Genomic DNA, 25598 nt, shown 5'->3' with positions numbered 1-25598 from the left:
ACTGGCCCATTCTGGGAGGAGTTCTGATCTATTTGAAAAAAACAAGTTGCTAGTTTCCTAAAGTTCTAATAGTTAGCTCACAGAGCCAGAGTTGAAAGGGACTGTAATCTTTAGGAGTCATTTCTTTTCATCAGAAGCAAAGAATTCCATTTAAGTACCATCTTTTTCCCCCAAGAAGGAAAGCTTTTTATGTTATTTCTTTCTAACAACGGCTATAGAGTAGAAATAACATAAAGAAGAAAGAATAACCCTACTCAATCTTATCAACTCCCAGAAATAACAAAGGTTAACAGTTAGGCACATATTCTTCCAGACTTAAGGAAATATAAATACATGCACATATTACATATGACTTAGGATCAGCCTATGAACAAAGGCCACAGACAGCAGTAGATCAAGTGGTATCAAGAGTGAAAGAAGAGAGGGAAAAAGGGAAGAAAAGTCCATCTGCTATCATTCCTCATCCTATTCCTACAGTATATGGATATTATCAGATAAAGAGGTTTCTGTAGGTTAGCTAAGACACCAAACCATGCTTAATTTTATGGATGAATGTCTACGTAATTTCAAATAAACGAAAACCAAACTTCTGACGAGCACTGTTTATACTCTGTAGAATAATATCTATAATTAAAACCTTTTTAAAAATTACACTGACAAGGCTTAAATTTGACTTAGGAAAAAAAAAAAAAACTGATGATTTTAGACTACAACCCTTATAATATCATCTTGCCTCTCTGCATCAGGCCACACAGATCAACAGCCATGAATTTACAGTCTGAAAAGATCAGAGGGAATGTAAGGGAATGTTATGTTGGCCAAGAATTAACAAATAGTTCATAGTAAATGACCAGTAACGTTATGAGATTTAATTATTTTATTCTAAATTCATTGTACAATCATCTTAAGCTTTCTAAAAACTCTTCTTTGGGCTATCTTATGCTGATAGTTTTGGTTTTTGAAATACGAATGGAATATTAAGAGTAAGGCTGCAAAATGTCACCTTATATAATCGTTAACAGTACTGTACATGCAATTATTATGTGTAAAATACCTAGCAAAGTACCAGGAATTTAACAGATACTTAGTAAATGATAATTATTATTAAATAAGTAGTAATGACAAAAGTTAAGAGTATGAACTTTGAAGTTAGAAAGGTTTGAAATCTACCACTTAATATTTGTGTGATCTTAGCAAAGACAGAGTTTTTTTCAGCTGTAAAATAGGTTTTGGGAAGATTATATGTAAAAGTTTAGCACAGTATGGTACAGGAAGCACTGGATTATCAATAACTATTTACTTTCAGACATCCCCTTTTCTGAAATCATAGCACTTCGTATATACCACTGTCACTGATCCTTACCACACTGGATTATTGATCTGAGTACCTACTTCTGTTTTCCCAGAAGAGAAAAGCTCTTTGAGGCAAATATTTCATTTATTCATGATTATATTCCAAGAACAGTGCCTACTATGGCACCCAATAAATATCCTCAATGAGCCAGCAAACTCACAGCCATCTTTAAAAACTAGTGCATGTATTTTCCTTTTTGGTGCAGCTTTCCTTGCTCACTCATAATAGTAAGAAACCATTGTTAAGGGCTTACTCAAGTCAGCCACTGTGCCATTTGATTTAAAATGCATGATCAGGGACTTCCCTGGTGGTCCAGTGGCTGGGACTCCATGCTCCCAATGCAGGGGGCCCAGGTTCAATCCCTGGTCAGGGAACTAGATCCCGCATGCATGCTGCAACTAAGAGTCTGCATGCCACAACTAAGACCCGGTGCAGCCAAAAATAAATAAATATTAAAAAAAAAAAAAAAGCATGATCACTTTTAAGCCTCACCACACCAAGTAAAGTAGATAAGATTATTATCCCCTGTATTTCAGTAGAGGAAAAACACTTAGAACTAAGTTCAATAACTTGCCCAAGGTCATTCGGTAAGTAGGTGATGGAGACAGAAATCACGCTTTCCTTCCAGTTTCCTTCCTGACTGATCTTAACCACTATTCTATACCTTTACCCACAATAATAACAGTAACCATTTACTAAGCTCTCTCAATGTGCAAGACACTGTGATACATATTTTAGATGCATTATTTTATTGAATACTCAATAACCTTAAGAGAAGGTACTATTACTATCTCCAATTTACAGAAAACAAAACTAAGTTAAGCACCCTCCCCAGGGTAACAAAGCTAAAGTATCAGTGAACACAGGTCATCTCCTCCCAGAACTTGAGCCACCACACATACTATTTCCTCAACACCCTTGTGTCCTGCTTTGATTCACCTATGTACCTAGGACTTACCTGGTTCCTTCCTTTTATCACAAGGTATTGCATCACTTATTTACAAGTTATTCTACCCCTATGAGAATGTAAGCTTTTTACTGCATCCCTGTAATAGCCTAGGTCTGCACACAATAGAAAATGAAGATTCAATAAATATTTGTAAAACTTCTATTTCTAATCAATGACTTTTCAACTTCATAAGCTGTGATATCCCTTCTTTAAATAATAATGGGCTTTTAAATAATATTTTTAAAAAAATGGTGCTGTGTGTTTTAAGCAGCCCTGAGACTCCATTCAGGCTTCTACTCACCACTCAACAAAAATCTGTCCTGTAAATTCACTTACTTCACAGGGGCTCGAGCATAAACCTGAAGCCAATCAGGAATTTCTGCAGTATGATAAGGATTTGCAGGTACCAGAAGGGACTGATTTCTTTCAGTTTGCTGTGGCTGGTATGTGACAGGAGGAGGCTGATCATACCGAGGTACACTAAGAAGAAACAATCAATGTTCATTAGGATAAAGGCCCTAAATAAAACATGAAATATAAGAATAATATTTAAGTGTTTTTCAATATGCCTCTTGCCCAAACTTCTACCACCTAAAAAACATAAGGATCTGGCTTTTTTTTAAACCATACTATAGGGGAAGTAAAATGCACCTTCTCTTGGAAACTTGTAGGTCATTAGTGATGGATATAAAACTAAGCTAAATCTTTACATATATTTAAGAGATTTCATCTGGCTGATATTTATTCTTTTCAAGGGCAACTTTAAAGAAGGCTATTAAAAAAGTCAAAGCTGTTATAATCTTTATACAGAGGCTTAAAACTAGAATCAAATTTTAGTAATAACTAGTAATTAGCTATAAATTTATACTGGAAAAGTTGATAGTTTTTCTCAAAATAAGAATGGATATTTTCTTTCTCCTTTAGGCTGAAAAGGGGGTTTGGAACAGGTACTACAGTAGGAGTGAGTACTGTGCTTGAAATATGCACATAACTATACTATTTCCTTTCCACTTTTACCACCTTAAGAGAGCATATGGGAGTTAGCGTTGATTAGAATCCGTTTTAAGTCAGAGACTTAAAAAAAAAAAAAAAAAAAAGACCGTGCTTTTAATTAGTTCTAACAGCCTATAAGTTGGGGGGAAGGAAAGAACAGCAAGGTGGGGTAAGGGCTCTTAATGAGAAGATGCTAAGGAAAGCACTGACCCACTTGAAGGTTAAAGACTGAATTCTGGGAGACCATAATGGCCTATTCCAGACTTGGAGATAAAACTGGAAGAGCCTGCCTCCAAACATAAAGGTTTATGTGTGTATCAGGAAAGATCATTCCAATACTAAACCAGGACTAAAGTAACTGTTGGATTAGACTGTAGTTAACAATTTAAAGATCAATGTGCAAATGGCACTGAATTTTATCTTCAACTCTTCTTTCATAAGTAGGTGCAAAGTCAAATATTCCTTGATAGCACAATTGGGAGGTGGGAAAGAACTGAGGCTTCGAAGTCAGATACACCCTGGGGGGAGTGCGGGTTAACCTCAGTTTGGCCAATTACAAGTTGCACGAATGTAAGCGAAACTGCTTCACTTCTCTAAACCTTAGCCTTTTTATTTGTAAAACCAGAATAAATTCATACCAAAAATGACTCTTCTAAGGATTAAATGCCCTAATATATGTCAAGAGTTCTGTATAAGGATTAGCATAATACAGACAACCAAATAGCTGCTAATACTACCTATCTGAGCTTAAGGAAGGTGTTTATTCTCTCCTGCTTAAAGTCTACAGAGTTGCTGAGAGAAGCAAATTAACTAATTGTGAAAATGCTTTGTAAACTATAAAATTCTATAATAATATTCAATATAAAATTAATGATGATAAACAGAAAACTAAGCTCAATATACTCTCAAATCTGGTTCTATGGACCAGAAAGCCTCTGAGATCCAGTGACAGCAAACTGTAACCACATTTTTTTGGGAGTTTTTAGGGTTTTTTTTTTGCATTTCTATCATTTATTCATTCAACAAAACATCTACCTGTGTGTGTCTCTGTGTTTGGTGCCAGGGACACAGCAGGAATACGTGGAACTCATCCCTGCCCTTGGGTAAGGGTTGTGATCAGGTGGGAGGGAGGCTACAAATTACCCCTATGTCACAGGCCTGCAAATTGAAGCCAGGGAGAGCAGCAGCTTGCCTGAGATGGTAAGGAGAGCAGGCAAAGGGGCCAGAGCCCAACACAGGCAGAGAGGCTGACTTGGTTCTTTTGAAGGGATGACAACCTCACTTTTTCAATAAACACTGAGTGCCACTAAATGGAATCACTGGAAAAAAACTGTTTTTCAAACTTGAATTAAAAATCCAAATATGTAAAATGATTAAAACAGCGCAATAATGACAAAGCTTAGTTTTCTGGGTGATAATATTACAATGTAGGGACTTCACTGGTGGTGCAGTGGTTAAGAGTCCACCTGCCAATGCAGGGGACACAGGTTCGAGCCCTGGTCCGGGAAGATCCCACATGCCATGGAGCAACTAAACCTGTGTGCCACAACTACTGAGCCCGCGCGCCTAAAGCCTGTGCTCCACAACAAGAGAAGCCACCACAATGAGAAGCCTGCACAGTGCAATGAAGAGTAGCCCCCACTCACTGCAAATAGAGGAAGCCCACGCACAGCAACGAAGACCCAATGCAGCCAAAAATAAATAAATAAAATAGATAATTTTCACTTTCTTGTGTGGCAACAGTTAAAAAACATAAAATATCTCTAAATTGAATAAAATCAGCAAAACATTATAATTCAAAATATATTCTGACACATTAGAAGGTAGATGTGTATTTTTTATAGAAATTTAAATGTAAAGAGGCAGATATTCTATTTATTTACTTTAATTTCTGGGTATCTTTAACAAAAGCATTCTGGCATATTAAAGCAGAATCTGATCATAAGAATATTGATCCTGTTTTTGAGGTTTGTTTAAAAAGTTGTTTTTTAATTATTAAAGTCATTCACTACTAAATATAAGTCCAGAGGAAAAAATCTCATAAGCTGTGAAAAATAAAGTTTTTAAATCAAACTTCAGGACATCTTTCTCTTTGATGAAAATATGAGTTCAAAATCTAACATTAGACAATCCCAAAACCAAGAGTTAAGATAAAGTTGATAGTCTACCTTGGAGCACAGGGATGCCTATATTGAGCCTTTTTATTTGTGTGATCTACATAATAGGTTCCAAATTCTGATGACTCAACTCGCTCCCATCCTGGAGGAAGTCCTTCTCGCTCAAGAGGATGGCTCCAATGAGTTGTATTTGTGTTGTGATCTATGTAATATTTCCTCCCTCTCATTGTCCAGTCCACAGACCAGCCAGGAGGAAGGGGTAAATCTTCAGAACCATGGTTAGTTAAATTTCCTAAAGATGTAGCAGCAACTCTCCCAATACCTGAGAAGAAAGAGAAAAAGAGAAGAAATAGAACAATTATTCATAGCTAAAAAATATGCCATATGAAAAACACTTAAAAAATTAACTATCCCAATTGTATTCTTCCTGTTAAAAAAAATCACGATTTTACTGTTGCAAATAAAATTTTTCATAAAACTAGCCAGTGTTACTATTATTTAATTACAAAAGAAGAGAGAAACTAGGCTCCCTCTTTGAAATCAGGCTTTTTTGGTTGATGCTTCCATCACCAGGCCATACAAATATTTAACTACTAACAAAGCTAATAAGTAAATATTACATGTATACTGCCAAAGAAAAAGTGAGGAAAAGAAAAATTCACCTCATTCAAGATTTAAGATTTGACATTTCATCTAAAACAGCAAAAATGAACTTGTAAAACTATTCCCAGTTTGTAATTTCTTAAAAGTAACCTGGCTGTACCATAGAACTATTAAGTAAGTTTACCAAGATAACACAGTATAAGGTCAACATACAAAAATCAATTAAGTATCTCTATACTAACAACAATTAAAAATAAATTATACCACTTAGCTCCCAAAAATTAAATATTTACATATCACTCTAACAAAAAAATTGTGAGATCTGTATGGTGACAATTACAAAACACTGACAAAAGAAATGAAATGGGTGTGGTCAAGATGGTGGAGTAAGAAGACCCTGAGCTTGCTTCTTCCCTTGGGCACACCAAAATTACAACTATTTACAGAGCAACTATTGATGAGAAAGACTCGAAACCAGCAGAAAAGATCTTCTACAACTAAAAATACAAAGAAGGAACCATAAGAAAGGTGGAAACGCAGTACAGTCAAGAACCTTACCCCCATGTGGGCGACCCACAAACAGGAGGATAATTACAACTGTAGAGATTCTCCCCAAGGATCAAGGGGGCCCAAGTCCCACACTGGGCTCCCCAGCCCAGGGGTCCTACACCAGGAAGGACCTTGTCCAGGAAGACAAGTCCCCAGAACCTTTGTCTTTATAGGCCAGCAGGGCTCACTTTCAGGAGAGCTGGAGGGCTGTGAGAAATAAAGACTCCACTCTTAAAGGGTGCACACAAAACCTCACGCACTCTGGGACCCAGAGCAGAAGCAGTAATTTTAAAGAAGCTTGGGTCAGACCCACCTGCTAATCTTGGAGAGCCTCCCAGAGAGGCAGGAGGAAACTGGAGCTGACCCTGGGGACACAGACACTTGTGGCAGACATTTTGGGAGCTTCTTCTACCACAAAGACACTGGTGCTGGCAAGCACTATTTTGGAATTCTCCCTCTAACTTATTAGCACCAGAACCTGGCCTTGCCCACCAGCCTATGGGCACCAGTATTGGGACACGACAGGTCAAGCCAAGCAATTAACCCAGCTGGGACAAAGCCCCACTCACCAGCAGGCCATCCGCCTTAAAACCCCCTGTGACCACAGCCACTCCAGGATATGCCCCTGTTCACCAGAGGGCCTAGGACCAAGACCCACACACCAGTGCACCAGCACTAGTCCTGGAATCCCCAGGACCCTGCAGCCAGATACCTCAGAACCTGGCTCCAACCACGAGTGGGCTGGCACTAGCCCCAGGACCAGCCTCACCCACCAGTGGGCAGGCACTGGCTTCAGAACCCCCTGGGACCTGAACCCACCCACCAGCAAGCTGACAAACAACTCTAGGACCCCCAGGGCCCTGTAGTCAGAGACCCCAGGACCTAGCTCCGCTCACCAGTGAGGTGGCACTAGCCCCAGAACCTGGTTTCACCAACTGGTCAGTAGGCACCAGCCCCTGGATCCCCTGAGCCCCGGCCCCACCTGCCAGTGGGCAGACATCAGCCCTAGGACCACCACAGCCCTGCAGCCTGGCTTGTCAGGACCCAAACCACCCACTAGTAGGATGGCACCAGCCCCAGGACCCCCTGGGCCCTGGCACCATCCACCAGCAGGCCAAAACCAGATCTGGGACACCTTAAGCCAATTTAGGCAGCCAACCTGGGATCCCGTCCCACCAACCAGTGGTCCAACACAAGCTCTGGGACTGCCAGGACCATGCCGACAGCTGTATCAGGAACCAGCCCCACCCATCTGAGGGCCAATACCAGCTCCAGGATCCCACAGGGCCCTATAGCCAGGGACCCTGGGACATGGCTCTGCCCAACAGAAAACCAAGTATAAAGCTATTAGGAAGGTTGAAAGACAAAAGTAATAAAATCATCTATATCCACAATAAGAAGTTAAGGGATACACAAACCAAAAAGAAAGAAAACATGACAAAACCGGTAAATGTGGGGGGGGAGGGATAAAAATGCAGGGTTGTTAAAATGCATTTGAACTTAAGAGACCACCAACTTAACCATATATATACACACACATATATATGGCTATATATAAACCTCATGGTAACCACAAACCAAAAATCTATAATAAATACACAAAAAAGAAAAAGAACCCAAATATAACACTAAAAATAGTCATCAAATGACATGAGAAGAGAACAAAAGGAACTACAAACAACCCCCCAAACAATTAAGAAATGTCAATAAGTACACATCTATAAATGTAAATGGACTAAACACTCCAACCAAAAGACATAGAGTAGCTGAATGGATACAAAAAAAAAAAAAAGACCCATATATATGCTGCCTACAAGAGACTCACTTCAGATCCAAACACACACAAAGACTGATAATGACAGGATGGAAGAAGGTATTCCATGCAAATGGAAATGAAAAGAAAACAGGGTTAGCAACATTTATACCAAACAGACTTTAAAACAAAGATTGTAACAGGGGACAATGAAGAACATTACATATGATTAAGGGATCAATCTAAGAAAAAGACATAACAATTGTATATATATATATACACCCAACATAGTAGGACCTAAATACATAAAGCAAATATTAAAAGATGTAAAGAGAGAAATTCACAGCAACACAACAATACTAGGGGACTTTAACATCCCACTTAACATCGATGAACAGATCACCCAAACAGAATATCAATAAGGAAACACTAGTCTTAAACAACACATTAGACCAGATGGACTTAATATATATAGGACATTCCACACAAAAGGAGAATACACATTCTTTTTTCAACTGCACAGGGAACATTCTCCAGGACATAGAGCACACGCTAGGCCACAAAACAAATCTCAGTAACTTTAAGCCAACTGAAATCATGTCAAGCATCTTTTCCAACCACAACCCTTTGAGACTAAAAATCAACTACAATGAAAAAATAGCAAAAAAACACAAACAAGTGGAGGCTAAACTATGCTAATAAACAACCCAACGAATCCCTGAAGAAATAAAGAAGAAATTAAAAAAATACCTGGAGACAAATGAAAATGAAAACACAAGAATCCACTATCTACACACTGCAGCAAAAGCAGTTCTGAGATGGAAGTTTATAACAGAAGAGATTAGCTCAAGATGGCAGAGTAGAAGGATGTGAGCTCACCCCCTTCTTACAAAAACACCAAAATAACAATTAACTGCTGAACAACCACTGACAAAAAAACACTGGAACCTACCAAAAAAGATACCCTACAACCAAAGACAAAGAAAAAGCCACAACAAGATAGTATGAGGGGCGCAATCACGATAAAATCAAATCCCATACCCACTGGCTGGGCAACCCAAAAACTGGAAAACAATTATACCACAGAAGTTATCCCACAGAAGTGAAAGTTCTGAGCCCCATGTCAGCCTTCCCAGCCTGGTGGTCTGGCAACAGGAAGAGGAGTCCCCAGAGAATCTGGCTTTGAAGGCCAGTGGGGTTTGATCACAGGACTTCCACAGGACTGGGGGAAACAGAAGCTCTACTCCTGGAGAGCAAACAAAAAGTCTCGTGCTCACCAGGACCCAGGAGAAAAAAGCAGTGACCCCATATGAGACAGGGCCAGACCTACCTGCCTAGTACTGGAGGATCTCCCGCGGAGGTGGGGGGTGCCTGTGGTTCATGGCAGGGACAAAGACACTGGCAGCAGCAGATCTGGGGAGTATGCATTGGTGTGAGCCCTCCCGGAGGTTGCCATTAGCCCTACCCTACAGCCTGTAGGCTCCAGTGTTGGGGTTGCCTCAGGCCAAACAACCAACAGGGCAGGAACACAGCCCCACCCATCAGCAGACAAGTGGCTGAAAAGTCTCCCGGAGCACAGCCCTGCCCACCAGAGGGACAAGACCCAGCTCCACCCACCACTGGGCAGGAACCAGCCCTTCCCACCAGGAAGCCTGCACAAGCCTCTTAGACAGCCTCATCCATCAGAAGGCAGACAGCAGAAGCAAGAACTACCATCCTGCAGCCTGCAGAAAGGAAACAGCAATCACAGAAAGTTAGACAAAAGGAGACGGCAGAGGATTAGGTCCCAGATGATGGAACAAGATGAAACCCGCAGAAGAACAATGTTTAACAAAGACCTAGAAAAACTGAAGAACAGACAAGCAAACATGGAAAAGCTCACAGGTAAAGGCAAACATACAGTAAAGCTAGAAAATCATTCACATACAAATATATCAAAACCAGCAATTGTGAGAAAAGGAGAACACAAATGCAGGATATTGGAAATACATTTGAAATTAAAAGACCAGCAACTTAAAACAATCTTGTTTATATACAGACTGCTATATCAAAACCTCATAGTAACCACAAACCGAAAATCTACAATAAATACACACACAAAAAAGAAAAAGGAATCCAAACACAACACTATAAAGTTAGTCATCAAATCACAAGAGAAGAGAACAAAAGAGGAAGGGAAGGAAGTTTATAGCAATACAAAACTACCTCAAGAAACAAGAAAAATCTCACATAAACAATCTAACCTTATACCTAAAGGAACTAGAAAAAAAGAACAAAACCCAAAGTTACTAAGAGGAAAGAAATCATAAAGGACAGAGAAGAGATAAATGAAATAGAGACTAAAAAAGCAATAGGAAAGATCAATGAAACTAAGAGCTGGTTCTTTGAAAAGATAAGAAAAATTGATAAATCTTTAGCCAGATTTATCAAGAAAAAAAGAGAGAGGGCTAACATCAATAAAATCAGGAAAAAAAGGGAAAAGTTACAACAAATATCACAGAAATACAAAGGATCGTAAAAGATTAATATGGATAATTACACATCAATAAAATGGACAGCCTAGAAGAAATGTACAAATTCCTAGAAATGCAAGATCTCCCAAGATGGAACCAGGAAGAAATATTCAATAGAAGATACAAACCGACCAATTACTAGTAATGAAACTGAATCACTGATAAGAAATAGTCCCAAGAAACAAAAGACCAGGACCAGACAGTTGCACAAGAGAACTCTACCAAACATTTACAGAAGAGTTAACACCTATCCTTCTCAAACTATTCCAAAAACTGAACAGGAAGGAATGATCATGAAACCATTCTACAATACCAGCATCACCCTGATACCAAAACCAAAGACACCACAAAAAAATTACAAGCCAATATCACTGATAAACATAGATGCAAAAATCCTCAACAAAATATAAAAATCAAATTCAACAATACATTAAAAGGATCATACATCATGACCAAGTGAGATTTATCCCAGGGATGCAAGGATGGTTCAATATCTGCAAATTAATCAATGTGACACACCACGTTAACAAGTTGAAGAATAAAAACCATATCATCATCTCAACAGATGCAGAAAGAACTACTGACAAAATTCCACAACAATTTATGATAAAAACTCAGCAAAGTGGGTATACAGAGAACATGTCTCAACACAATAAAAGCCATTTATGACAAACCCATGGACAATATAATACTCAACAGTGAAGAACTGAAAGCCTTTCCACTAAATTCAGGAACAAGACAAGGATGCCCACTCTCCCTGCTTCTACTTAATACAATATTGGAAGTCCTAGCCACAGCAATCAGACAAGAAAAAGAAATAAAAGGTATCCAAATTGGAAGGGTAAAAGTAAAACTGTCACTATTCACAGATAAAATATTCTATATAGAGAACCCTAAAGCCTCTGCACAGAAACTATTAGAACAAATAAATGATCTCAGCAAGGCAGCAGGATACAAAATTAACATACAGAAATCTGTTCTGTTTCTATACACTAATAATGAAATATCAGAAAGAGAAAGTAAAGATAAAAACAATTCCATTTAAAACCTCATCCAAAAAAAACAAACACAGAAACAAAAAAACCTAGGAATAAACTTAACCAAGGAGATGAAAGACCTATATGCTGAAAACTACAAAACACTGATAAAGGAAACTGAAGAGGATTCAAAGAAATGGAAAGATATTCCATGCTCTTAAACTGGAAGAATTAATATTGTTAAAATGGCCATACTACCCTAAGCAGTCTATAGATTTAATGCAACCCCTATCAAAACACCCATGACATTTTTCACAGAATGAGAACAAATAATTTTACAATTTATATGGAACCACAAAAGACCCAGAGTTGCCAAAGCAATATTGAGAAAAAGAACAAAGCTGGAGGTGTCAGTCTCCCAGGCTTCAGACTATACTTCAAAGCTACAGTAATCAAAACAGCATGGTGGGCTTCCCTGGTGGCGCAGTGGTTGAGAGTCTGCCTGCCAAGGCAGGGGACACAGGTTCGAGCCCTGGTCTGGGAGGATCCCACATGTTGCAGAGCAACTGGGCCAGTGAGCCACAGCTACTGAGCCTGCGTGTCTGGAGCCTGTGCTCCGCAGCAGGAGAGGCCGTGACAGTGAGAGGCCCGCACACCGCGATGAGGAGTGGCCCCCGCTTGCCGCAGCTAGAGTAAGCCCTCGCACAGAAACGAAGACCCAACACACCCAAAAATAAATAAATTTATAAAAAAAAAAAACAAAAAAACCCAGCATGGTACTGGTGCAAAAAGAGACACATAGATAAACAGAATGGAATAGAAAGCCCAGAAATAAACTTACTCACCTACAGTCAATTAATCTATGACAAAGGAGGCAAGAATATACAATGGAGAAAAGACAGTCTCTTTCAACAAGCAGCATTGGGAAAGCTGGACAACTACATGTAAAACAATGAAATTAAAACATTCCTTCATACCATATAGAAAAATAAACTCAAAATGGCTTAAAGACCTAAATTTAAGACATAACACCATAAAACTCCTAGAAGATGACATAGGCAAAACATTCTTTGACATAAATTGTAGCAATATTTTCTTAGATCAGTCCCCAAGGCAAAAAAAAAAGCAAAAACAAATAAATGGGACTGAATCAAACTTACAAGCTTTCGCACAGCAAAGGAAACCATAAACAAAATGAAAAGACAACCAATGGAATGGGAGAAAATATTTGCAAACAATGCAACCAACAAGGGGTTAATATCCAAAATATACAAACAGCTCACATAACTCAATGTTAAAAAAATAACCCAATCAAAAAGTGAGCAGAAAACCTAAATAGACATTTCTCCAAAGAAGACATACAGATGGCACATGAAAAGATGCTCAATACTGCGAATTATTAGAGAAATGCAAATCAAAACTACAATGAGGCATCACCTCACACTGATCAGAATGGCCATCATCAAAGAGTCCACAAGTAATAAACGCCAGAGAGGGTGTGGAGAAAAGGGAACCCTCCTACACTGTTGGTGAGCATGTAAATTGGTGCAGCCACTATGGAAAACAGTATGAAGATTCCTTAAAAAACTAAAAATAGAGTTGCATATGATCCAGCAATTCCACTCCTGGGCATATATCTGGAAAAGAGGAAAACTCTAACTCGAAAAGATACATGCACCCCAATGTTCACAGCAGCACTATTTACAATAGTTGACATGGAAGCAACCTAAGTGCCCATCAACAGATTGGCTTAAGAAGATATGGTGTATATATGTGTGTGTATACATACATATATATATGTATACACACACATATATACACACACACATACACACACAATGGAATATTACTCAGCTCTAAAAAAGAATGAAATATTGCCATTTGCAGCAACACATGGATGGCCCTAGAGAATATTATGCTTAGTGAAATAAGTCAAAGACAAATACTATATGATATCATTTATTTGTAGAATCTAAAAAATAATACAAATGAATCTATACACAAAACAGAAACAGACTCACAGACATAGAAAACAAACTTATGGTTACCAAAAGGGGAAGGGAGGGACAAATCAAGAGTACGGGATTAACGGATACAAATTAGTACATATAAAATAGATAAGCAACAAGGATTTACTGTATAGCACAGGGAATTATACCCAATATCTTGTAATAACCTATAGTGGAATACAATCTGCAAAAAATGAATTACTATGCTGTACACCTGAAACTAACACAATATTGTAAACCAACTAGACTTCAAAAAAAAATTAGAGAGGTATAATCCCTAAATCTAATATACATACAAAAACTGCCAAAAGCAGCTGGGCTAGAAGAACAGTAAAGAAAGAAGTGGAAATAAGAACAGAGCACTACGCAAGACCAAGTAGCTCAACACACTACCCTGGTAATTTTTCCTTTTCCCTACGTAACCCCCTACACCCCTCGCAACCACAGGAGCCAATTTCAAATAACTGGCAGAGGAAAATCCCTAATTATTCAATAATGTATAATTAGGACAGCCCAACATCAATTCTATAAGAAAAATTAAAGAGGCAAAAAGGTACAAAGTTGATTCAAAAAAATTTTGTCCCATGGACTTCCCTGGTGGCACAGTGGTTAAGAATCCGCCTGCCAATGCAGGGGACATGGGTTCGAGCCCTGGTCTGGGAAGATCCCACATGCCGCGGAGCAACTAAGCCCGTGCGCCACAACTACTGAGCCTGCGCTCTAGAGCCCGCGAGCCACAACTACTGGATCCCGCGCGCCTAGAGCCCGTGCTCTGCAACAAGAGAAGCCACCACAATGAGAACTCCGCACACCACAACGAAGAATAGCCCCCGCTCGCCGCAACTAGAGAAAGCCCGCACGCAGCAACAAAGACCCAATGCAGCCAAAAATAAATAAATAAATAAATAAATAAATTTATTTTAAAAAAAAAGTCACAAAGCAGAGAGAAAAATGAAATTAAATATTCTGCCACTGCCATAAATTAAAAGAGAAAAAAGAATGAAGCAATCAACTCTCTGAAGGAAGACCACAAAGAAGCAAAGCAAGAACCCCCAAAACAGATGTAAAGACAATAGAGAAAATAGGTGTGCTTAGGAAAGAAATAAAGATGAAGATAAAAACTGGAAGAACAAACATGCAGTGTTTGTTACAGTGGAGAAACCTGGCAAATCTTAACCAAGTGCTAAAGGTTAACATCACCAATAATGTCATATAGAGATCATGTATCTCCTTTATATATAATGAAGACACTTCACCTCCGTGGTATTCTTTTCATAAACCAATAAGCCCAGTCTAATCATGAGAAAAACATCAGACAAAATCCAAACTGAGGAACAGTCTACAAAATATCTGACAAGTATTCCTTAAAACTGTCAAGGTCATGAAGAACAAGAAAAGACTAAGAAATTGTCATACACCAAAGAACACTAAGGAAATATGACAACTAAATGCAATGTGGTACTCTGCACTGGATCCTTTAACAGAAAATGAGTATTAAGGAAAAAGCTGGTGAAATCCAAATAAAGCTTGGTATTTAATTTTTTAAAAATCCTTGAGTTCATAAAGACACTAAAAAAATAAACCTCATTGGTTACCTCTGGAGGTGGTTAGGGTATCAACTGATTATTCTGAAAAATAGTAAGTAAAGGAAAAGATCTAGCATTTATCCTGTCTTATATGAATAGCCAAAATATTGATAAACGAAACCAAATAATTGATAAAGGAAAGTTCTTCATTATAGAGCTCTTCATGACAGAATTCCAACTAATAAAGAAACGACAGTTTTGAGGAATACTTGTCACTATTTGCAACAGCTAACGAAATATTGGATCTAGCCAATAATGATTAATGGCTTCCAAATTAATAGGTGAAAAGCTGATGGACAACATCATGATGATGAATTGGTATGACATCTGATCCCATGATCAATTTTAATATCACAAAAAGAGAAATCAGTCATTATGTGTGTCTGGAACTGATGCAACAGAATGTACACAACGCCACCTATGAAGCACTCTGGCAGAACGGAAATGCAAGAAAGAAAACAAAATCACTCTTGCTCAGTACCCTTTGGGAAGAAAGGCATACATTTCTAAAACATATGGTGACTATAAAACAAAACAAAGCTAACAACCCTTTTAGTGAAACTGACTTTGGCTTCTGTCACCTGCAAATGAACGTTTATTTAATAAGTGTAGCTTAAGCAACTTCAGTACTTAAAGAGAAAATATTTAAAGAGAAAAGAAATAAGCCAATGTACTAAAGACATACATAGCAAATAACTAAAATCATGCTGTTCAAGCATGCAGTGGCTTTATACTTTCTCATACTTCCATCACTAAAAATGTTGTAGTACTAGCCACAACCAAGGATAGCAATTTTTAAAAAGAATTATAGTCAATTCAGTGTATTCAAATTGAGTTATTGATAAGACCCATAACATTTTGGCCCGACAGAGGTCCCCCTGGAAACACACAGATTTCTAAATGCAGCATTAAAAACAAAAAGCTATTACAGTAATTTAAAACTGTACAGGCTTAGAGAGTTTGTGACAATTTCATTCATCTACTTAGAAAATCCAAATTTCCATATACTGAACTTGCCTAAATCTAGAAACACATGTACTGTTACATGTAAACAATAGTAGGTACCAAACAGCAGATTTTAAACCATGATAAACTTGAAATTCACATTTAGAGGAAACACAAAGACCTCTCTGTAAAACCTCTGTGTCCAGGAACTAAACCTTGACAAGTTATTGATAAGGGAGCCATGAAGTCCACAAAGTCCCAAATAGGTTCATCAGCTTTACCAATGCCATGTGAAACCATGATTCCTAACCTTTTTAGAGCTGTCTATAAACAGTTTATTTAGTTTCAATGACAAACCACCCCCCCACTTTCTGAAGTTGCCATGTGCACTAAATTCTTTTCAAACTATTATTTGGATAATTCTATAAAACTATTGAGAGATGAATGTATTGTACAAAAAGACTGGAAACCACCAATCTAAAACATAAAATATTATCAGTAATAAAATAAGTCTAGCAGACTTAAAAAAAAAAGCTATATCAAGCTCTAACACACAAGACCTCCACTCTTAAGTTCAGTTAGAAAGCTGAAACTTCAATAACCAAACATGCCAAATCTGGAAAAAGCATACAAGAGCATATGATACCTTACAAAAAACAGGAGCACTAACAATTATGAATGTCTACTCTGTCCCTGGCCCTTTCCATATGTACTATTTCATACTCAGTCAGCGCTATGAGGTAGTGGTATCATTACCAATTTACAGATGGGGAAACAAAGGTTCAAGTAAGTTATTTTACCGAAGGCCACACAGATGATATAAGGTCAAATGACAAATCTATTACCAACCACGTAATCTTACCCCAAAAGATCAACTGTAATTCTTCAAAGAAAATATGACTGCCACTAATAAAAGAAAATGCAATCTATAATTCTGAACTTGTTTCTGAGCTACAAGGAAAAAAATAGTTTTCCATAATTTCAATTATTAGTCCCAGAAAAGAATAAGTAGCATTCATAATCTTCCAAATAACTTCCATTTGCAGGAATTAATAGCACAAGCACCTTCCACTTACATAAAATAAACTAGAACATTAATAAGCTACATACATGATTTCCCAAAGACACAGATAAAGTATTACTTTGTCTCTCCACCAAGCTTTCACATTAGATATGCCTCCAAAGAACTTACTGTCATACAAAATTGGCAGATTTCTGCGAGATCTGTCCTTAGAGGCTCAAAAATTCTAGTTTCCTAATGTTGAAGTGGCTACAAAGAATAAAACAGAATATGGAACTCTAATGAAGGTTACAAGCTCCAGGGTAATACTAAACATTACAGCCCATGTTATAATCAAGACGCTGATAAAAAGATATAAGGATTAAACTAAGCCAACTGCCTTTTTTCCTCCTCTCCAAAATAACTACAAATAAAGTTGTGCTCCTAAGGATTATTAACACTTCCTCAAAAGAAGATTCTGGTTAACTAATATTTATGCATTTCCTGGAGTAAACACAACTCCAGTATTTTTTTTTTTTGGTAAAACCTGGAACTTTTTAATTTGATCTTTATTACTCGATTTCTTTAGCTGTCTTTAACAATAAAAGTTAAAAGTTTGTTACTTAAAATTGCATAGAACTAAATTATTTAGGCGCAGAACAAAGGAATTCAATCTGCCTTTAGTATTCCAACTAAAGACTTCCTGTTAACAGCAGAATTCCTTCCTCTGGCACATACAGTAACTGCCTGTAGGCCAAAATGTTAAAGGTCAAATTTCACAGCTAAATGTAGAACGTGCTAGGCCCTAAAACCCTTTAAGATATTATACAACTTGTTTTTTTGTACTTCTGCTAAATACAGTAAGATGAAATTAACCCCTGAGATAAGGCGTTTCCTAAAAGTCTAAGTAATAACTAATTGGCAGGAATTACTACTGTCAAGTCACTACAAAACTATTTTCTTTCACACCTTTTTTATGCTTATTACATTAGTAACAGCAATCAAAATTTAAACCTTGTGAAAATAAATCTGTCTATAGCACATCCTTACTCTCCCACAAACTTACTTTCTCCTTTCCATTCATTCAAATTCCCTGAACTCTCTCCAGCATAAATCTGGAAAATATAAGAAGTTTCAAGTCTTTTCATGAATTCAAGAAACTTCCAGCTATTGTCTCATATTCAGATTTTTTTTCTTCTGGAAGAGACAGCTGTTAGGCTTTTCTGTTTGGTTAATAATTGGTTGTTAATCCTTCCCTGCCACTTAAGAGACCCCTGCAAAGAAGTTCCGTTTTTTTCTGAAAGGTAAAACATTAATCTTATTGCCCTGGTATAAATTAATGTTAAGTGAAATTTCTCAAGCATGTATCACTGTCGTAATAAGTGCAGATCTTTTTTTAAATGACATTCTTTAATTTGAAAAAGTATCCAATTAACTTGTATTTTATTTCTAAAATATGATTGGGGAAAGCTGTTTTAAAGTCTGTCATAAAAGTTACAAAAACTATATCAAATTGCAAAAAAAGGGTCCTAAGAGAGGATCAGTAGAAATTTAGTTTTTACAGTATTTCCTCAAAGATATTTTGTGAATCAGAATTTTAAAATAAGATTTTTAACTTGGTATCATTAATTCTTCATACTTCAGGCATAAAAGTGTCATGAGCTATCAGTGATGTTTGCAACATAAATACACATGGGAAACGTAAGTACGAAGAACAGCAATCTGTATTAATGAAAAACAGATTGTTATAAGCTATTATTCCCGCTACCCCTTGGCTACCAAAAATGTCCTAAGACTCCAGACGTGAAATCTGTGGATCCATTCACTTATTCAACCATTTATTTTTAGAGCACCTCTTATACAGTCAGGTGCTTTGCTAATCCTATCTGACTCTTCTCTTTCCCTTATCCCTCAATACCCATTAGTGGCCAAGACCCATCAATGCAGATGTGTCTCACTTCGCCCCTTTCCAAATGTCCCCAGCCTAGGTCAAATCCTCATTAACATTTAAAATATTAACCATAAGACATGCACCAAATGGAAAACTATGGAGCTTTGAAACTACATATAAATAGTGTTTAACATTAAGAAACTCATTAAAGTAAAAAAGCAAGGATATGAAACTGTACAGAGTGTAATCACGAAAATGTCATGGAAAAAGATGAAGGAAATAACTACATACAAAGAATCTCTGGCATAATGAGTGCTTTACCTTTACTTTTCTGCATTTTGCAAATTTCCTATAATAAGCAGGTATTACTCTAAAAAATATATTAGAATGAATTTATTTTTAAAACTTACTATTTTGATTGGATAACAAATCATTTCTGAGGTTTAAAACTACACGATATCAGAAATAGCCAAAATAAACACTGAAGTATGCAAGTGTCTAATCCTTTAACCTCGAATTTCTTTAAAAACAAAAACGGCACTCACCTATTTTCATTACAGTATTTCTATATGCCTAGAAAACCTCTACTCTTCAATATCCCAGTGAGACTTGAATGTCAGCTTTCACAAAATAAGCTGCTCTTGCCAACTGTTCCATACTATTCTTCAATTTTCAAAACTTCAGTGATTTACCTTCTCCCAAAACCATAATTAAGTCTCATTTTTCCTCCAAAAGCATCATAGATTTGCATTACCACTGGTACCTGAGGTTCTCTTTTCTCTAGCAATCTATCCTGAGTACAGCTAGTAAACTAATCTTTGAACACTGCTTTCATAAAATGAAAATCTTGTCCTTTTGAAATCTGCAATGGCTTCTGCTTGACTCAAGTTTAAATCCTACAGCCTGTTGTTGCATCACTAATCTCCACTCCATCTTACAACTTATTTCTTCAAACTAGACAGAATTACACAGTTACTTGGATTTACATGTCTGCTGTTTTCACTGATTATTTCACCTAGAATGTCCTTCCTATATCCCGTGTCAATCTACAGTCCAAGCACAAAGAAAAATAGTTCAGGTCCCACCTCTTCCATGAACCATTCTCTAAGTATTCTAGCCTACCCTGATCTCTCTCTCTCTTCTGGCTCCCTAATGCACTCAGTCGGTACCACATAGTATAACAACTAACTGTTCTGTCATCATTTTTCATATATTGGTTTTGTTCTCCCAAATAAGGTACCAGAAGTCAGATACCAAAAGGGAAAATGATAGACACATAAATCATAAATGATTAATACTAAGTGAATGAAATGTTTTCTACACTCAAAACGCTCATACACCAAACTGTTTTTAAGTCACTTTATTTGAAGTTTCATGGGCTAAAAAAGTAAATGTCTCATGTATTTTTTATTTTTATCCTGCCAAAATTTAAAGCCTACAAGTTACTAGGAAAAAAACCAATCAGATTAAAAAGTTTAATTTTCAGCTTGCTTCAGTTTACCTAGTGTAATCTAGTACTTTAGGAATAAAGTAGAACTGTGCATTTCTCCTATCTCTTCTGCTCCCTGTCAGGAAAATTATCCCAAAGTCAGGAAATATAGAGAGCAGACTTTTGAAAATTATATGGCAAATATTTTTGCCCACTGCAAAAAGCACAACAACAAAAAGACACACTTAACACACAATCATTTGACAATAAGTCTTTTTAACCTAGGGAAATAATTCTTTAACTACAAAAACAGTTCTGTTAAAAAAGAAACAGTGCAAGTGCTAGCTAAGTAATGATGCAGTTGCCCGTGGTATCACCTACCATGCCCAATTCTTATTTGCCTTTCCTTTCCCAGGTTTAAGTCCAGTTTCTCTGAATCCCTAACCGTCCCATTCTACCAAATCTAAACATAGATTCAATCCAACTACAGACATTAAAATCTCTAAGTTTTCAAGGTTCATACTGTTAACAGTCTAGATAGCCTTCAGATACGTATCAAGTTTTTATAAAACAAGTTAATTAGGTGAGTTAATGGACACAAAATTCTTTCCCTCAATGTAGGTTAATAATTATTTGCAAGCAGGCTTAGCAAGACTGGCAAAATGGAGTAGTAGTTCTCTAGGAGTATCTGTTAGCTTCCCAAGAAAATCTAGAAAAAGAACATCTTTTTAATGAAGTGTTAATAAACCTAAATACAAACTAATTTTAAGTTACCTGAAGCATGCCTCCCCTGATTCTGTGGCATTCTTTGGAAGAGATCATGGTTGTATTCATAATATCTATAGTCTTCGTGTGCTCGATCTCCAAGTGGGCGCCTCCTCTGACCATCAAAATAATTATCTGAATAATAATATCGGGAACCAGAGTCTCCATTTTCAACAGCAAAATTAACTTCTGTTAAAAATGACTGAGAAGAGCCATATTCCCTAGGGACATCTGCTAGACTCCTGGCAAGGTAAGAAGGTGCAGATAATCTGTTGCTTTCTCTTCTCATTATTTCATGAGGTGTTCTTTGAATTGGAGTTCTAAGGAAACTATGGTTTCTTGAAACTATTCCATCTCCAGAAGCTGCAAAGGCATTAGAGCTTGAATCTGGAAGACAGATATCAGTTCGTCTTGGAATTGTTGGACCATGCCGGATAAATGAAGGCATAAGACCTATAATAGAACAAAGAGTAAAATGACCAGTAAGTAATACACTTTTCAAAAGTTGTTCATTTACATCTATCACCCCAAAATGAAAAATTTCAATGGACTTAAGAAAACACAATTTAAAATTTGGACTTAAGAAAACACAATTTAAAATTCTAGGAAAGTATTTGGGTTTGTTTGTTTATTTATTTATTTATGGCTGCGTTGGGTCTTCATTGCTGCGTGCAGGCTTTCTCTAGTTGCGGCAAGCGGGGGCTACTCTTGGTTGCGGTGCGCGGGCTTCTCACTGCAGAACACGGGCTCTAGGCGCGTGGGCTTCAGTAGCTGTGGCACGCGGGCTCTAGAGCACAGGCTCAGTAGTTGTGACGCACAGGCTTAGTTGCTCTGAGGCACGTGGGATCTTCCCGGACCAGGGCTCGAACCCGTGTCCCCTGCATTGGCAGGTGGATTCTTAACCACTGCGCCACCAGGGAGGTCCCTGGGTATTTTTAAATTGAGGCTGATTGACGTCTTCCCACTCAAATGAATTTATAATTTGTATAAACATGTTATATGTAAGCTCTGCCAGAATCGGACGTATTGTGCATACTACCATACATAATATGATTAAATGTCAATAAGCTTAACTATGAAATACACATTAATGAAACACTCATGAATAAACGTGTAAGCAATCTAACAAATGGATACAAAGTTACCAGCATAACTTAACATTACAGTTTGTTTTGCTGATTTTACTTCATTTTCAAAATTCCCCAAGCCCTTCTTCAAACAAACACAATTTAAAAAATAAAACAGAACATAATGCTATTCCCAAACATGTAAAGGTGAACTCCTCTAAAAAGATTTTAATATTATTAACCTGGCCTTCCTACTCTTGGAATTATGTAGCAGTAGTACAGCAATCAAAACACGGAGAAACTAAAAATTTAGCTATGAAAATTAAAAAAATGAAAAGATCTCATTTCTGGGACTACCCTGGTGGTCCAGTGGTTAAGACTCCGCCGTCCAATGCAGGGGGCGTGGGTTCCATCCCTGGTCGGGGAACTAAGGTCCCACATGCCGCAGGGTGCGGCCAAAAATCTTAAAAAAAAAAAAAAGAATCTCATTTCAAAGAGACACACAAATGTTGAATCAGTTCAAAAAAAACGCCAAGTCTAAAACTATGGCTCCTTCAAGAACAATTATAACTCAAAACAGAAGATAACAGAACAATGGCTTTAAGGATACAGTACTTCTTAACACAGAACTTAAATAGCTTAGGTATTCCTGGTTAGAAAGCAAATACCTTTATAGCAAGAAGAAAACTGGATTTGGAGACCGTTTTATTAGTTCATTAAGTAAACAGTATCGGAGAGCACTCATATTAATATGCAACAAAAGCTAACTAGACAAAAATAAGTATCCAAATAAACAAGGCTCAACATTTGATGAAACTAAGAAAGTACTATATCAAAAGTTATTTGCTTAAAGGTGTGGCAAATGTATTTCATGATTTCAAGTAATGTTCAATAAACTTTATTTGCAGCAAACTGCAAGCTATTTTAGCCAAAATCCTAAGAGGATGTGTAACCAAAAATCAAAATGTTAAAAAAGGCTTAAAAATCAAGTTTCAGGTTACTGATGTACCCATCTGATCTCTTCTGTTCTGTAAGAAAGCACTGCAAATACAAGGATAAATCTGGAAAGTTGATGATGTGGTTATAATGGAAAAAACACGCTCTCCACACCTTTCTGTGTGATCTTGGGCAAATATTACTAGGAACCTGTATGAAAAGCTTTTCCAATTACAATATGAGGTAATGCTTAAGTCACAAAGTCACCAGCTTCCAAGAAGTAAACTTACACAAAGGGCCCAGCAGTATGAGCACCAAAAAATTAGCTCCTAAGCTCACAGATGTTCTGAACACACAAGCAAGAATTAAAAATTCAAAAGATTCCGCCGGAAAATCAGAGTCAAATACTTAAATTGAAAATAAGAAAAGCGCCAGTGTGGGGGGCGGGGGGGTAGAAAAATGCACTCTATTAAATTTTTTTTAAAAACCAAATAAAAAACAAAAAAAACTTTTTCGTAATGTACCCTGAAATATGATAGAATTTATTTTGAGTACTTTCTTTTTTGGGTCTCTAGGGTGCTTTATTTGAAGCAATTCTCACGAACACAGCCAAACATAATTTTGGCTCCTCCACCGAGATCTACTATGGATGAGGCTTTGGGTAGTGGCTACAATAACGACGGTCAGCTTTCACCTCCTTACGTCTGCATCCAACAGCTGACGGGCTAAGGAATTCTACCCAAGCGTTCGCACAGCTTCCAGCACGGGCGAGTGACACGCTCAATGTTTACAAACACAAGGCAAATCTCGACGTAACGAGAAGAGAAAAACGTGTGCCCCAGTGTAATCACTTTAATTCCTATAAAATCAGGGGATCAGCAATTTAAGTGTTTCCTAAAGAACCTCTTTCTTCCAGTAATCAAAACCAACGCCACTGCCACAAGGGGACCGGGAAGTCTGTGGTTATTTGCGGGGAGAGGGGCGGAGGTGGACTAATCTAAGCTTCTTACTCTTTATCAGCTTTCAAACAACGAACACCAGGCATAATAAAATTAAAAAACAAAAACAAAAAAAACCCCAAACCAATATTCCACAGAGACCAAAAAGGAATGAGAAGCCGCGGGGAGCGGCGTCCGGCACCCCGCCCGGGTCCCCGCAGCCCGTGGCAGCCCGTGGCTGCCCCGGCCAGGTGTGGGCGCGGCGCCCGACACTCACTCCGCAGCAGAGGCGACGTCTCCTTCTTCACGTACTTCCCCTGCACCTCGGCCGGCTTGGACACTTCGTTTTTGGTTTTTTTTCGGGACAGCATCCTTGTCCACGAGGCCCCAGGCCACACCAAGCAGCCGCCCTAGGGCTCCGCGCCGGGCGCCGGGCGTCCCCGCCGCCACCTCCGCCGGCGCCGCCGCCTCTTTCCCTCCCGAGCCGCCGCCGCCGCCGCCGCCGCCGCCTCTCCGCAGCCCGGGGTCGCCCACAGGGACTGCCGCATGTTCGGGGCGCTAAGCGCGCCGGCCACCGCTCAATCTCTTGTCAGCTCCTTCCCGGAAGTCTGCCCGCTCCGCGACGCTGCCCGAGAACTCAGAGAAGAGAGGCCAGAGACGCCCGCGCAGGGCCATGGTCCGCTGCTGGCCGCCTAATAACCGCTACGGCTGCCGCCGCCGCCGCCTACGTCCCGTAAACTTTCCCCGCGGCCGCTGGGAATTCTGGGAAACTCGACGCAGCGCGAGCGCCGGCGCCCCTCCCCCACCCCAGCTCCGGGGCGCGGCTCGGGCCGCCGGTCGCCTGCTGTGCTCCTAGCTAACGGGCTGGCCCCGGTGTCTACAGGAGGGTTTGCGGCTTCCCTCACTACCCCTCGGCGAGAAGCAGGTCCCGCGGACACGAAGGACGAAACCCGCCAGAGTGAGCGCGGGAGGCCGTGGCACGCTCCTGCAAAGGAGCTTCCTGTACCCGCAGATTTTTCTCTCAGGACCTCGAGGGAGCCAGTGACGCCCCCAAGATGCGTTCCCGTCCGTGGCCACGAAAGAGGACGTCCCTCTTGGAGTTTTTTGGGCTGGTAAATTCAAGTCCGTGATAGCACAGAACGCCAATAGAGTTTAAGGAACACCACGCTTAGGCTAGTGCCGCACCAAAAAAAAAAAAATAGATCCCTCTTTTTGTTGAAAACA

At 38.6% G+C, this 25598-nt stretch overlaps 1 protein-coding gene across 1 annotated transcript in view; it reads right to left on the bottom strand.

Moving 5' to 3' along the window:
• SAV1 (salvador family WW domain containing protein 1) overlaps nt 1–25256 on the bottom strand; it is a 29794-nt gene extending 4538 nt beyond the window's left edge. Inside the window, exons 1-4 of the mRNA XM_068545584.1 lie at nt 24652–25256; nt 21443–21886; nt 5465–5735; nt 2640–2783 (exon numbers count right to left, since the gene is read on the bottom strand). Of these exons, the coding sequence (XP_068401685.1) occupies nt 2640–2783; nt 5465–5735; nt 21443–21886; nt 24652–24745 (953 nt within the window). The 5' untranslated portion in view covers nt 24746–25256. The remainder of the gene's footprint in view (nt 1–2639; nt 2784–5464; nt 5736–21442; nt 21887–24651) is intronic.
• Between the last annotated feature and the right edge of the window lie 342 nt (nt 25257–25598).

The sequence above is a fragment of the Eschrichtius robustus genome, chromosome 1, assembly GCF_028021215.1.
Source record: "Eschrichtius robustus isolate mEscRob2 chromosome 1, mEscRob2.pri, whole genome shotgun sequence".
NCBI lineage: Eukaryota > Metazoa > Chordata > Mammalia > Artiodactyla > Eschrichtiidae > Eschrichtius > Eschrichtius robustus.
The sequence above is the reverse complement of the archived record's forward strand: the minus strand, read 5'-3'. Positions and strand labels throughout refer to the sequence as shown.